The sequence below is a fragment of the Lolium rigidum genome, chromosome 5 (assembly GCF_022539505.1).
Source record: "Lolium rigidum isolate FL_2022 chromosome 5, APGP_CSIRO_Lrig_0.1, whole genome shotgun sequence".
In the NCBI taxonomy this organism is placed as follows: domain Eukaryota; kingdom Viridiplantae; phylum Streptophyta; class Magnoliopsida; order Poales; family Poaceae; genus Lolium; species Lolium rigidum.
The window spans coordinates 172,196,575-172,210,912 of record NC_061512.1 but is presented as its reverse complement, the minus strand read 5'-3'; the positions used below and the strand labels follow the sequence as shown (position 1 = coordinate 172,210,912).

The following is a 14,338-nucleotide window of genomic DNA, read 5'->3' as shown; positions in this document are numbered from 1 at the left end:
AGGGCCTGCGGCGAGAGATCAACTACTTGGTGGCTCACTCGCTACACCGCCACTCGAAAACCTGGTCAACGTGTTGGAGCGTGTCGCTCTGCGCGTGATCCAGGAGATCATGAGCCACCGGTACTCGCCGTCGGGACCAGCTCTCGGGACGCATCAAGGAGAGTTGCCACTCCAGGTCCCGATCCACCGCCTGCCATATGCGTTGGCAGCACCAGCTGAAGTGCCGGCTACACCGGCATTCGTCGTCTACAAGATCGGTGGTGACCCTAGTGACTACCAGTTCTTGGCTGAGGCGCCTAAGGAGATCCCTCAAGGATACGCGTGCACGTATGTGCCAGATTGTAGCAACTGGGCACTCTCAAACCAGGCCACGACATCAGGGACTCTGGCGAAAACAGGAGGAACGTCAGCGACAGAGCTTGAGAAGCAGACGTGGCTAACTAAGTACGCCACCCCGACGAAACTCCAGAGCCCAGCTCCTGCAGTTGGCTCAGAGCTGGAAAAGCAAACATGGCTGGCTAAGTACGCCACCCCGGCGAATCTTCGGAGTGCAACTCCCTGCAGCCAGACACGATGGATCAGATCAGTACCATACTGAGAGACCAGTTCGGCATGGTGCCGAAAAGAAGGCCAATCGGCTATTCCAAGCCGTACCCCGACGAGTACGAGATGATCCCGCTGCCACCTAAATATCGGCTCCCTGACTTCTCCAAATTCAGTGGATCAGATGGCTCCAGCTCCATCGAGCACGTCGGCCGATATTTGGCGCAACTAGGACCGGCTTCAGTGTCGGATCAGCTACGCGTGAGGCTCTTTTCACAGTCCCTCACGGGATCGGCTTTTGGATGGTACACCTCTCTGCCGACAGACTCCATCCGGTCTTGGAAGCAGTTGGAAGAGCAGTTCCATATGCAATACCATTCAGAAGCTTCCGAGTCTAGCATTACCGATCTAGCACAACTACGTCAGAAGCGCGGGGAAACGGTGACAGAGTACACCCAGCGCTTCAGGAATCTTAGGAACCGATGTTATTCGGTTTGTATAACTGAAAAGGAAGCAGTCGAGTTGGCAGTAGCTGGCCTTGCAACACAGCTCAAGGACATGGCCTCCCAAGCAGATTATCCTTCGCCGGCGCACATGGTTCGGAAACTATCGACGATATGAACAGCCGCCACCCGGACTCGTACCAAGACAAGTTCAAGCGTGCGTAGTCCCGGTCGATGCGAGAGGAAGACGAAGTTCCTGCGGGAGACCAAGAAGTAGCGATGGTCGAGTGGACTCGGGGAGGAACCCCCGTGTCCCGCAAATGGGTAAAGCCACCAGGGCCGCCCGGGGATTTGATTTTGACGTGACCAAGACTGAACAAATCTTCGACCTCCTGCTCAAGGAGAAACAGTTGACGATTCCTGAAGGTCTCAAGTTCCCCACAGCGCAAGAGCTGAACGGAAAGCCATACTGCAAATAGCACAACTCGCTCTCTCATGCCACCAACGACTGCAGGGTGTGGCGTCAGCACATCCAAGCGGCGATAGAGAAGGGGCGTCTAATTTTCAACCAGTACGCCATGAAGGTCGACACCCAACCCTTCCCCGCCGTTAACATGGTAGAAGTCACCTACCCTGAGGGTTGCCAGCCAGGTCCCTCGTTCAGCATCAATATGGTAGGACCTGGAAACCACTCTGGCAAAGATGGAGATGAGGGCAGCTGCTCTCATAGCAAGGACACAGAGGAGGCCGCTCCACGCGATCGGCTCCATCATGATGGCAAGCGCTACGTCACAGAGGGAGAGGTGAAGAACATAAGATATCAACGACCTCTCTCTGATCACCTCCTCAACAAATATGTGAGTCAGTATGACCAACGCCGACGGTCCAACTATGATGATGAAGGAGATCGTCTGGCTAGAGAAGCCAGAAGACATCGTCGGCATGATCGCGAAGAGGAGGAGCACGAGCGCCGTGCCACGGAAAAATCAAGGGAGCAAGATGACAACGCCAGACACTGGGACTGCCCCTTCTTCGTACTACTCGCTGGGATTCAGGAATGAGCCGATTGCCCACAATCGGCAAGCCGCCCGTAATGCAACCAGAAGAAGAAGGAGGCAGCCAACGTGTCCGTGTTCAAGCGCTTAGGGCCTCTCCCGCCACAAAGCAAACGCGCCGAGTCACCTCGTTGGGCAGATCTTGAGGATTCCGAAGACGAGGGACTAGAAGAAGAAGAAGACAGGTACCACCGTCCAAGGTGGTGCCTCGACGGACTCAGCCGTTCACAAAAACGCGAGGTTCAGCGGTTGCGCGGCCCGGAGGAAGCCGAAAGGTTATACCTGCATACGCTAAGGAAGGCACGGCCTGATCTGGCTGCAAAGGTTCAGCGAGCCCTGGATGAAGAAGGTCGTCCACGGAGAATGGAGTGGCGCCCCAAACAAAGGAAAGCCGATGATGAAACATCGGCTGGCACGAACATGGTGTTCATCCTCCCTTCGGAGTTCAGTGCTCCAGGGTTAGATGAGATATCCGTGGCACAACTTGACTGCGGCCCACGGCCGGTTATCTTTGAGAAGCCACGAGAAAAGAGCTACGAGCATCTGAAGGCCCTGTACTTGCGAGGATATATCGATGGGAGGCCTGTAAATAAGATGCTGGTGGACACCGGAGCGGCAGTTAACATCATGCCGTACTCTATGCTACGTCGGTTGGGACGCTCTAGCTCGGATCTAATCAAGACCAACGTGACATTGAGCGATTTCAACGGCCAAGCGTCTGAGGCACAAGGAGTTCTGAACGTGGATCTGACCGTAGGAAGGAAAACTATCCCTACAACGTTCTTCATCGTCGATAGCACGAGCAAGTTATGCCGTGTCTTGCCGGGAAGAGATTGGATCCACGCCAACCGCTGTATTCCCTCCACGATGCACCAATGCATAATACGATGGGATGGAGATGAGGTAGAGGTCGTCCAGGCCGATGACTCAGCCGAAATTTCAACGGCCGGCATGAACGCATGGGAAGCGAGCGAGGCCAAGAACCCCTCTCGGGCATCAACTTGGACGATCGCGAGCGCATCGATGTGACAAAGGGAAGGGTTAAGCTGGTTTTATCCACGGCCCGACCATGTAGTTGAAGCAAAGCGATGTGCAACTTGGCGAGGCTGATCCTTGTGATCGGCCCCAAAGGTCCATGAAGGGACATTACGAGAACCTTCGATCGGCGCTCCAATCATTATGGAGGCCGGTCCCGACAATCGGCAAAAATTATCCTCACCACATGTTACGCTTGTGTTCGCCCTTGACCCTATCGGGAGCCGACGTGCGAATTACAGAGCCGATATCCGCCATTCTTTGACGGATTCGGCTCGGGGGCACCTAAACATGGGAACAGATGCGGGGGTACATGTGTGCAATGAAATGCGGGGGCCGATAGGAGAAAATCGGCCGAGTAAAATATTTTACAGCTCGATGCAAGGGCATCGACTTTAGAATTGAGAAACAGCCGATGCGCAGCCATCGACTCTAGTGGAATTATGCGATGTTTATCGAGTCTCCACCAAATCCAGGCCAGCGGTGGTGCCTTCTGTTGCTTCGAGGGAATAAAACAATGGAAATTTCTTCAGCTGCTTCGAGCCGATCCGGGTTCCTGAACCTTTTTGTCGAGGATTTCCAATCTTTGGGGCTAGTTCAGCTGAAACGGAAGGTTTTCGGCTGTCTGAGGAAGAAAGGGGATCGGCTTTGGCGCATTCTCTCTGACATTCTCGCCTCGAGTAAGGCTCGGGGGGCAGCAGGCTCGAGTAAGGCTCGGGGGGCAGCGAGGCTCGGTGGATACTTTGTTTTGCTTCGTTTAAAGAGCCGGTTGGGGTACCATCGGCTGATCTTTCGTCGCAACCTTCTTCACAAATGATGAGTACTGAAGAGGATTATTGGGTTTGGTTGGAAAAGTTCAAAGGTTTTCCTGAAGATCCTGCATTTTCCACCAGATTTAGAAAATCATCAGTTGAAGAAGGGAAGGGTGAATTTCAAAGGACCGATGCGGTGCTATCGGCTCATTACGCATTGGCAAAGGGGACGAATCGGCAAGGTCAGTAGAAGAGGGAATCGGCTCAATTAAACTCAGAAGAAATCGGTAAAATCAAATTGGGGAAAAGTTCTTCATTGATAGGCGAGATTTCTTACATAAAGAGCTAATTGCTCTCAAAAGGAAATACTAGGGGATACATTCCCCCATCTACTACTGCTGGCCCTATTCTAGAGGTCCTATCTACGGGCCATCACGCCCTCGTCGTCGCCGTCGTCGCCGCTGTCGGCGCCGCTCCCGGCGGGCTCGTCGTCGCTCCAATGGCCGCCGACCGGGCCCTCGTTGTCTTCATCTTCTTCGTCGGCGTCGTCCTCGTCGGCCGTCGAAGTCGCTAAGGTTGCCCGGCCAAGGGCAGAACCGCTTGGCCGGCGGCTCGTCGGAGGAGCTGTCGTCGTCGTCTTCCTCCTCCTCTTCCTCCTCCTCCACCCCCTCGGAGGAGGTGAAGTCATCCCAGGAGAAGCGATCGTCATCGCTCTCCTCCTCCGATTCCCCGTTGGCAAGGAAGCGGAGGTCGCTCTCCCCGTCCGTCGAGGACTGGTCGTCCTCGGACCAGATGGAGAAGTCATGGTCTGACTCCTCCCCGGCCGCAATGGCGCGGCGGATGTTGGCCGCGTGGACCTCCGCCGGGTTGTACTCCGGCGTCGGCTCACGGGATGTGGAGGACTGGCTGGAAGGATCCGATGGAGTAGAAGAGGAAGAAGACATGGTGGCGCAGGAGGGCTTTTGGAGTGCTAATGCGAAGGAGATGCAGAGGAGAACTGTTCGTAGCGGTTAAATAAAAGGGGATATAGTGGAAATTCAATGCCACAGCAGTTTCCGAGGAAGTGGTGCCTAAGAAAAAAAAAACTGCCAGGTCACGCGGAGAAGTTGAGAAGGCAGGGCATCATGATGAAGGATACTGCAACGGTTCTGCCACGACATGACCCGACGAGGGAAAACAGAGTGATTTTGGAATTACCAATTCCAAAACCGGGGGGCATGTGTTATCACCAGAATTTGACCGAAGTCGAGGTGGGCCACGATTGAGATAGACTTGAAGATATACATGGAAGGAAGAACAAGAATTGGCCTTATACACGAAGTTGGGCTGAATTGCCCTCGTATACGTAATATAGTAGATCGCATCTTAGATTAAAAGTTAGAGTTTTACTCGTGCACGGTTAGGTGCACGTCCGAATTAGAAAGTCCGCTGGACTATAAATATGTATCTAGGGTTTATGGAATAAACAACAACTCACGTTCAACCCAAACAAACCAATCTCGGCGCATCGCCAACTCCTTCGTCTCGAGGGTTTCTATCAGGTAAGCGACATGCTGGCCTAGATCGCATCTTGCGATCTAGGCAGCCAAGCTCCACGTTGTTCATGCGTTGCTCGTACTGAAGCGTCTTTGATGGCGAGCAACGTAGTTATCATAGATGTGTTAGGGTTAGCATAGTTCTTCGTATAACATGCTTACGTAGTGCAACCCTTGCATATCTAGCCGCCCTCACACCTATCTCAGGTGTGGGGGCGGCACCCCGCTTGATCATTATTTAGTAGATCTGATCCGTTACGATTGCTCCTTGTTCTGCAAGGATTAGTTTAATATCTGCAATAATTAGGCCTTACAAAGGGGGGAGGATCCAGCGGCACGTAGGGTGTCGTTCGCAAGTCCTAAACAGGATGTTCCGAGGATCAACTTCATGTTGGTTTTTAGGCCTTGTTTAGGATCGGCTTACGATCACCGTGCGTGGCCGCGAGGCCCAACCTCGGAGTACGATGATCCGATTATGCGGTGAAAACCCTAAATCGTCGTAGATCTCATTAGCTTTATCTTGATCAAGCAGGATCACCATATATTCGTGCACCCCGTACGAATCATGGGTGGATCGGCTCTTTGAGCCGATTCACGAGATAACCTGAGAGCCGATCGAGGCTCGTATTTAATGTTTACGTGTATGCCATGCGAGAAAACTAAGCGAGGCATCCCCATCACCTTCCCGACCGGGTATAGGTCAGGTGGCACGCCCTTGCACTTCGCATCGGACGTGTGACCAGAAGAGCATTGCGGGCCGTCGCTCGGAGGGGTCTCAGCCAGCCGCAGCTCTAGGCTCTTCCCGGCTCTACCGTGTTGACCGCCGCTGCCCGCCGGTGGGTTTTGGCAGTCAACAGCTGGTGATGCCGATGCGCGCCGCCCATGCCGCCTTCGAAGCGCGGTCTCTCTCCCACTCGGCGTGCCACCTCTCGAAGTCCGCGCCGCTCATCGGCTTGAGCGGCGGATCTTGTTGGTACCACCGCCCGCCCGCGGCGAACTCACGGAGCGACGGCGGCATGTAAAGCCATGCCTGCCCCGTATCCTGCCGAAATTTTACGGGTTTGACGGGTTTTAAGAGCCTGTTAGACATGCTCTAATAAGTTCTTTATTCACACTTGCTAGAGTGTGAATTGTATTGCGCCTATGGTAGTCAAGTAACAAGACCAGGTCCTTAACTAATGGCAACACAAAAGCAGAGCACGGACCGACACGTTCTTGCCACGCGAAGCCAAATTCCTGGCTTTCTCCCACCCGCATAGACTAAGCCCATGCGGACCAACTCCTCTGCAACTTCCCACAAATGTCATGTACCAACCCTCCTGTCTCCGGCTCATGGACCAGGAGCACTGAGGAGCGCCCGGGACATCCACCATTCACCGAGGATGAGGAAGCGAGCTGGGGTCGCTGTCGCGAAAGGGACCCCCGCTCTGCTCTGCCCCTCTCTTTCTTCCGCGTGGCGGAATTCTCTCCCATAGTCTTCTCTTCCACCGGTGCCCTGCAGCTGCCGCCGTGCCGCACCGTAGCCTCACCGCCGACGACGCCTCAATCCCGCGCCGCCCCCGCCTCTCAGCGCGTCGCCGCCGTCTCCGCTCCCGTCCTTTTTCACTGGGACATCGGGCTCCATCTCGTCCAGGTCATTCTTTTGAGGTATGAGGTTGTTTTCATTCAGCGACTAGTTCATTCTTTTAAGGGAAGGCGACTTTATTAATCAAATAGCAGCATCGTTTACAGAAGTGTTCATCCTGCGATTAGCTTGAATCACACCGACCTTCACAATTTTCCCTTGGTGTGCCGGTGCACGCCCGGCGCACCATCTGGATCCGCCCCTGAGTTGCTGTAGACTCTTTCTGACAATAAGAACATCTTCTTCGATTAAAAATTAAGGGCCCTGCAGTTCTGCGCCACCTCCCACACCATCAATTTGGGCATGCCAATTAGTTGTGCACAAAATTTAAAGACCTTATTGCTCAACAGTTTTTCACTTTAGCGCGCGTTCAACAAGCTGCACACAAGGGCCGGGCAGGGCCGGGCACAGCAAAAATCTAGCTTAAGATGAAGATTGAAATGCACCGGACACTTTGCCATCTAGGAAAATGTTTATGTGTTGTACTGATGCCCACGTTATATTAAACACTGGATCATGTTCATGTCTAATGATGCTACTCTTCAAGAAATGTGCATGCAGACTCATTGTATGCCTCATATGCTCCGCCTTTACTGCTTTCTCTTTCACGAGTGGCGTCCACTGCTCATCTGTTGGATAAGTCTATAATTTCCTTGAGTATATATATTGGAAAGGATGTATGAGAGGATCTTTGTTTTGTAGCTTAGGATACTCTCATTGGGGTCTTCCTTGAAGCTAATGAAGCTATCCGAATTGGCAAACGGATGTTCACACTGAGAGCGGACATTCTGCTCAGCTGTATCTTTACTCAAACACCGGCCCTTTGTAGCTCCTAGCTTAAAAAGATGGGGAACGAGATATGGTTATCCATGATGCGTATGCACTTGCTCTTTCGTCATTAGAGCTAACCCTGAAATCACTAGATCAAAGTTACCGATGGAGCGTGCTAATTGCGATGAGCCACATGAGCATGTTGTAAATGTGGCACATGGGGAAACTGCATCCACATCAACCAGTCATCAGGATATGCACAGTGATACGGATGAACAACATCAGGAAGATAGGGCTTCAACAAGCACGCGAACCCCATCGCCGCAGTCTTCTGCATCGACGTCACCGACTGCTTATGACTCCAGAAATTTATCATTCCCTAGAAGAGATAGTTTCTACGGTCGTGGAAGAAGTCTGTGGAATTCTGGTTTATGGATCTCGTTTGAACTTGTCATGTATGTAGCACAGATTACAGCTGCTATTGTCATCCTCCTACTTTCAAGAGATGAACTTCCACATGCCCCTTTAGTTGCATGGATAATTGGTTATACAGTTGGCTGCGCTGCAAGTCTTCCTCTTATTTATTGGCGCTATGTCCATCGAAACAGACTTTCGGAGGAGGAACCTGAACAGCCACCCACAACTTATCCTACTTTGACTTCCTCTCAGTCATCAGAAGTACGCAATCAGCGTACCAGTGGTACTGTCTTGCATCTTGGGTGTATCACGATTTCCTGTCCAAGGTATTTTTAACTCCATGTTTATTTTAATCTTGACTTTCCTAAGCTTCTACATGTTGTGGAGTCCTTATGCAGTCTTACTCTTATGCATTTTATATCTTGTGTTATCCCAAAATCTGAAAGATAAAATAGACAAATGAATGGTTAAGTTGAATGCAATTGCAATCTTTAGAGTACCGTTAGTTTAGGTTTGAATGTTCTTACATTTGTGTGTGTGTAAACTTCTTTGGTGGATATAGAAAATTCTACAGTATGGAAACAAATTGTTGAGAAGTATTCAAAACTGATAACAGCTTATGCAGAACCTTTGAAAGTAGCAAATGGAATTCTTGGTTTGTGGAGTTAAGATACTGTATCTGCGGTTTTATTTACAGTGCAGCATTGTCTATAGCTTCCGACAATAGTTTCTATAAATCAGTTTATCAGGACAGAAATGTTCTGTGAAAATATTTTCAGGATTTCTTCTTTTCACAATGTCTCCGTGTCTGTGCTTAACTCTCAGTGATCCCCTGGTTTAACATTTATAAGCGTGTTTTTTTTCCTGTTTGCCATTTTAAGCTGGTCACTCCTAAGAACTCGGCAAAAGAAAATCATTTTGATGGCTTTCGAAGAGTTGTGAATTTGGAAGGACAACTTCATGTCTTTGATTGCGTACAGTATATAGTTGTAGGCTTATTCACTCGTGTGAGCAAAATCATGTTGCCTGTGTGAGAAAAATCATGTTGACATCTTTACTTAATTGTACCAATCTAATTACTGTATGTCATCCACTGACATATCTGGTGTCAATTTTGGTGTGGCACAGCCCATGGCTCACAAACAATCACTTCGAAGCGAGTTTAATTGCAATCAATTAGAAGAATTACTGCGTTTCGTAACTTAAAGAAATAGCAGCACAGCAGATTATGATGCATTCATATCATTTAGCATATAACTACCACATCAAGCCTCGCCAAGAAAGATTCGAAAAAAAATATCGCCAAGAAAGAAGAAAAAATTAGACATATATATTCTACAATTCAGTTATTATATATCTTCGTTTCCTTTTTTATTTGCTCATTTACCATGTGGAAATATATAAAACATAGTAGAAATTTGGACCACAAATTAGCACAACTCCCATGTTACGACCTAATATTACCATGCCTGGTTCACATGTCTCGCTAGACTGGTGTGAGGATGGCCCCTTCTGTGTTGTGCTTGACAGAAGTATGTAGCGATGTGAATCATAACATGTTTAGTTTAACTAGAATGAGACTTGTAGGAGTTTACTTTAGTCTAAGCGTGCATATTTGGTTAGTAGCTTGTAGAATTGGGAGATGTGGAGTCTTATAATCCTTAGTTGTGTGTTAAATTTGAATGAATGTTGTTACCTGATGTGATTATGTTTTACAGGCCTAGCATACTGGCTTATCATTCGAAAACAGCTGTTGACTGTTTCTTTGCTGTATGGTTTGTTGTTGGCAATGTGTGGATTTTTGGTGGGCGTGGTACTTCATCAGATGCTCAGGACGCTCCAAATATGTATAGGTAGTTGCATTGCTCTCTTTTGTTGCATGTTTCGTTAAACTCCCAACTGACTCAGCTCTCCCTTTATAGGCTTTGTCTAGCATTCCTTGCACTTAGTTGTGTTGGTTATGCCGTTCCGTTCATCATGTGTGCAGCGATATGCTGTTGCTTTCCATGCTTAATTTCTGTTTTGCGCCTCCAAGAGGACTTGGGTCAAAGTAGAGGAGCTACTCAAGAGCTAATCGATGCATTGCCAACCTACAAATTCAAACCAAAACGAAACAAAAACTGGGTGCCTGATCATGCTTCAAGCTCAGAGAATCCTAGCGAGGGTGGCATCTTGGGCCCAGGAACTAAAAAGGAAAGGATTGTTTCAGCTGAAGATGCTGTGAGTATTTCACATCCTTTCCTAGTCTATGATATTCAACATTATGGTGTGTACCTTACTTTAGAATATAAACTATTTATCAATAGATGGTACAGTTGTTCATGATGTTTGTACACAACTTCACTGGACAAACATCAAAACATTGTGTTTATTTGTAATGTGTAGCAGAGATATATCTCAAGTGCTTTTGAATGATGTTCTTTGCTTGCAAGGAGCACATATCTCTATATTACTACAGCCTTGTATTCTTCTCATGAACCTTTAAATCATTCTAGTTGTCTTGCTTGCATATACGAACGGGTTTTCCATGTGTTGGCATCTCCTTATTCGACAGCATGTCCCTCTTAGATTATTCCAAGTTATATTCTGTACTCCAAGTGGCTAGAATAATAAGTATTTGTTAGTGTGTTCACACCACTATTAAATTATGGGCAAGTTCTCCAGATACCCTACCATATAGGTTTGCACTATTTACTCATATGGGGCACATTTACTCTCTTTCTCAACACATTTCACAAGTTATAACCGTCAGCCTCTACTGATATTGGTGCAGGTGTGCTGCATCTGCCTTACTAAGTATGGAGATGACGATGAGCTTCGCGAGCTTCCTTGCAACCACTTGTTTCACGTCCAATGTGTCGATAAATGGCTGAAGATAAATGCAGTATGCCCACTCTGCAAGACAGAGATTGGAGGCGTGGTTCGGTCGTTCTTCGGGTTGCCCTTTGGCCGCCGCCGTGTTGATAGGATGGCAGGAAGAGGTGTAGCTAGCTCAAGATTTAGTGTATAGGACACTTCCTTTTGCCCCGGTATGTGCTTGCTTTGTTATCTCCTGTATACCTAGTGTTGATCATGGGATTCAGTGGGCTCTCAAGGAAAGCAGTAAACTGCTTTCTGTCTGACGGTTATGCTTGGTTCACCAAAGTGATGACAAGTTTGTGCTGTAATGGCAAGTTTGTTCTGTACAGTGGAGATGCTGGTGTATTCTGATGCATCATTTGACAACGAGCTTGTAAATAAAGGAATGAATTCACTTCTGAGCATAGGGAAGGATGTATTGTGTACTATGGTTGATCTTAATTTACTTCATGTACTGTGATTTCTTTTGGTTGGCACAATGCATGCACCGAATACTCAGCACCAGTCTCATACTTTCATTTCTTTGAAGATGATATAATGTTCTGTTTCAGTGCAAGCCTATAGGATGTAGACATATTTGAGAATTTTATAGAACTAGAAGTTTCCATCACAACCTGAAGGGATTGCCACTGCAATGATGCATCCCTGAAGGGAAAAAACGATGCTTTTCTTCATGGATGAGCAGAAGTCGAAGATTCCAAAACCTATGCAACATGTACCCAGTTTCAATTTCTGGTACAGTACCATTCTCACATGATGTTGCCTGCCTGTTCTTGATGCTACATGATGCGAGGTAAAGCACATCACTAGTTATGGCCACCTCCTCTGTCATGGGTTCCCCAAGAGCTAAAATCCCTGTCACTGATGCAGGTTGAAAGAAATAAAGAGCAGAAGCAGCTGGTAATCTGAAACCCCAGCCTGCACTTGAGACAATCAAAGCAATTATTCATTCACCAGCAAGTAAAGAGCAGGTGAAGACTACAGCTGCTCGCCCCATATACGTGTACTACATAGATTAGATGCCATGGCGCATATGGCCAGCAACCGGGAAATATGCTCACAATAATTCAAGGGCGAAAAAATTCTGCAGTCCACACACACACGACAACACGCCACACCACTACTCTGCCAAAGAGCAGTTTCCCAGTGCCAGCTGCTGTCTCGTTTTTCATATGCCCATTGTGGTTAGCCTGTTGTCCTCATCACCGATTAGTTTATGAAACCTGAGCGGTGTTATGCAGAGAAAAACTGCCTGAATCATACAGCGCCTCGATGTCATGGACAGACAAGTGCAGGGAATGTCAACATTTGGAAATGAATCCTCCTCGTGTGGGTTGCTGGCGGCTCGATCGCCGGCCAGACCAGGACAAGATATTTCTCTGTGCGCCCTCGTCTATTCCCAAAGATACCAGCTGGGGTAGATGCGAGTAGTGGCCAGAACGGCATTGTGGGGAGCTCGGAAAGGAGCGGATGGTTGTAATTGCAGCTCTGTGTTGTATGGATTCCGTCAACTTGTGAGTGACACAAGGACGTGATTGGTTGCTCTTAAGGCTGTTTCTCGTTTTCACTGATCTAAACTTGGACGGGTTGGCAAGGACGAGACATGGAAAAGCTGTTGGAAAATTAGGCACAATTTCCATGATTAATTCCAGAATATAAAACATAATGACAGCAACTACTAACATGTGAAACTCGAACATACTAGATGCATTAATCAACATGAGTAGCAGCAACGCAAACGGTAAAGCATCCATCGCTAAACAGATCGAGATATGTCGCACGTACCGATCTGGTGGAGGTGGCGGTGGAGGTGTAGCAGATGATGTCGCAACAGTAACATTGTTGATGACAACGTTGTTTACGACAGAGACGACGGGTCGAAGTAGACGGCGTTGAAGACGACGGTAGGCAGCACCGCCCGACTTGGACGGAAGGCGACCCGTGATGAAGAGCTTGAGCAGTCGCGCATAGCGCTTCCCAAAAACCTAATTCACCATCTCCGGTACATGATCGCAAGGACAAGCGGTTCCGGAGACCTGCTCTCCCGTTCGCCGATGCACGCGGGATGGAGTAGGCTACGATGGCGGCGCAAGCAGAGAGAGGTGGAAACCCTAACTCGTGTATTAGATATCTTTCTGCGGTAGTCGGACAAGAGATTATATAGGCTCAGGAAACCCTAGGCAACGTGGGGCACCCCACGTCGCGCGCACGTTTCGAGTCGGTTACAGATAGCCCACGGTGTCTCGGCTCGAGGCTCAATCCACTCACCACGAGCGCGGCGCGAGTCGAGTCGAGTCGAGTCGAGTCGAGTCGAGTCGAGTCGAGTCGAGCGAGCGAGGAGGAGGAGGAGGAGCGCGCGTGTAGCACTCCTATTCTCACTCACTTACTAGTGGTGGAACAACCCACCTTATAAGGTGGTCTAACTTTCTCCCAACTTTCCATGTGGGACTAAACTTCCCACCTTTTGCCACTCCCTAGTGAGTTGCCACCCACTTGGGCTCAAACTCACAAGGCTGCCACTATGTGGGCTTTGAAATTTATAGGGAAAACTGAAATCTAATTTGGGCCACTAAAAATGGGCCCAATATTTCAAAAATCCCCCACCAGATCTCAAATCCCCATTTAGAGATTTACCAATACTACGTTGCTTGTTTATATACCGAGTGTTTCAGCGGAGACTGTTAAGTTGAACTTGCGCCTAGAACCTTAAGCTACATCCATTTACACTTGAACAATGGACTAAGCCTTGAATTGCAAGTTTTGCGTGAACAGGGTTTCACTCAAAGTCATGATCAGTACATGGCTGCCAGTAGCCTACCCCGCGGGTGAAGCTTATGCGTCATACTTCGTGGTCTCTTCATGAGTTTACTAGAGATCACCCAAAATCTCATAGATTGCGACGTTTAACAATCAGACTCATATAGGTGTGTTATTTTAAGAATGCTCTGTAGGACAGCATCTTTGCTAAAATAGCCAACATAAACACATTAAGGCTTGTTGCCAACCTGCCTTACAACAATTGAGAGTTGTGCATCTTCACATAGAGAGGGTTACATAATACTCTCCTCAATTAAACCACTAGTTTGTTCTTCCCAGGTCCTAATTCACGGGATCTCCGATCACAAAGGTTGGGTTACCACTATGGCGTAACATCAACGGGTCTCAAACCCATCTCCCTCGATGCACTTTCTATCACATTACGTGATAGTCCCTTTGTAAAGGAATCTGCCAGGTTTTGTCTGTTTGAATATATGTAACAGTTATTACTCCGGAGTTTCGCAATTTCCTGTCAGACTTCAAACGT

At 48.5% G+C, this 14,338-nt stretch overlaps 1 protein-coding gene across 1 annotated transcript; it reads left to right on the top strand.

Moving 5' to 3' along the window:
* Nucleotides 1-7,421: 7,421 nt before the first annotated feature.
* On the top strand, nt 7,422-11,322 carry LOC124654632 (E3 ubiquitin-protein ligase At1g63170-like). The gene is made up of 4 exons (XM_047193623.1): nt 7,422-8,501; nt 9,894-10,028; nt 10,098-10,395; nt 10,949-11,322. The coding sequence occupies exons 1-4, from the start codon at nt 7,924-7,926 to the stop codon at nt 11,183-11,185; spliced, it is 1,248 nt and encodes a 415-aa protein (XP_047049579.1). The 5' UTR covers nt 7,422-7,923; the 3' UTR covers nt 11,186-11,322.
* Nucleotides 11,323-14,338: the final 3,016 nt, after the last annotated feature.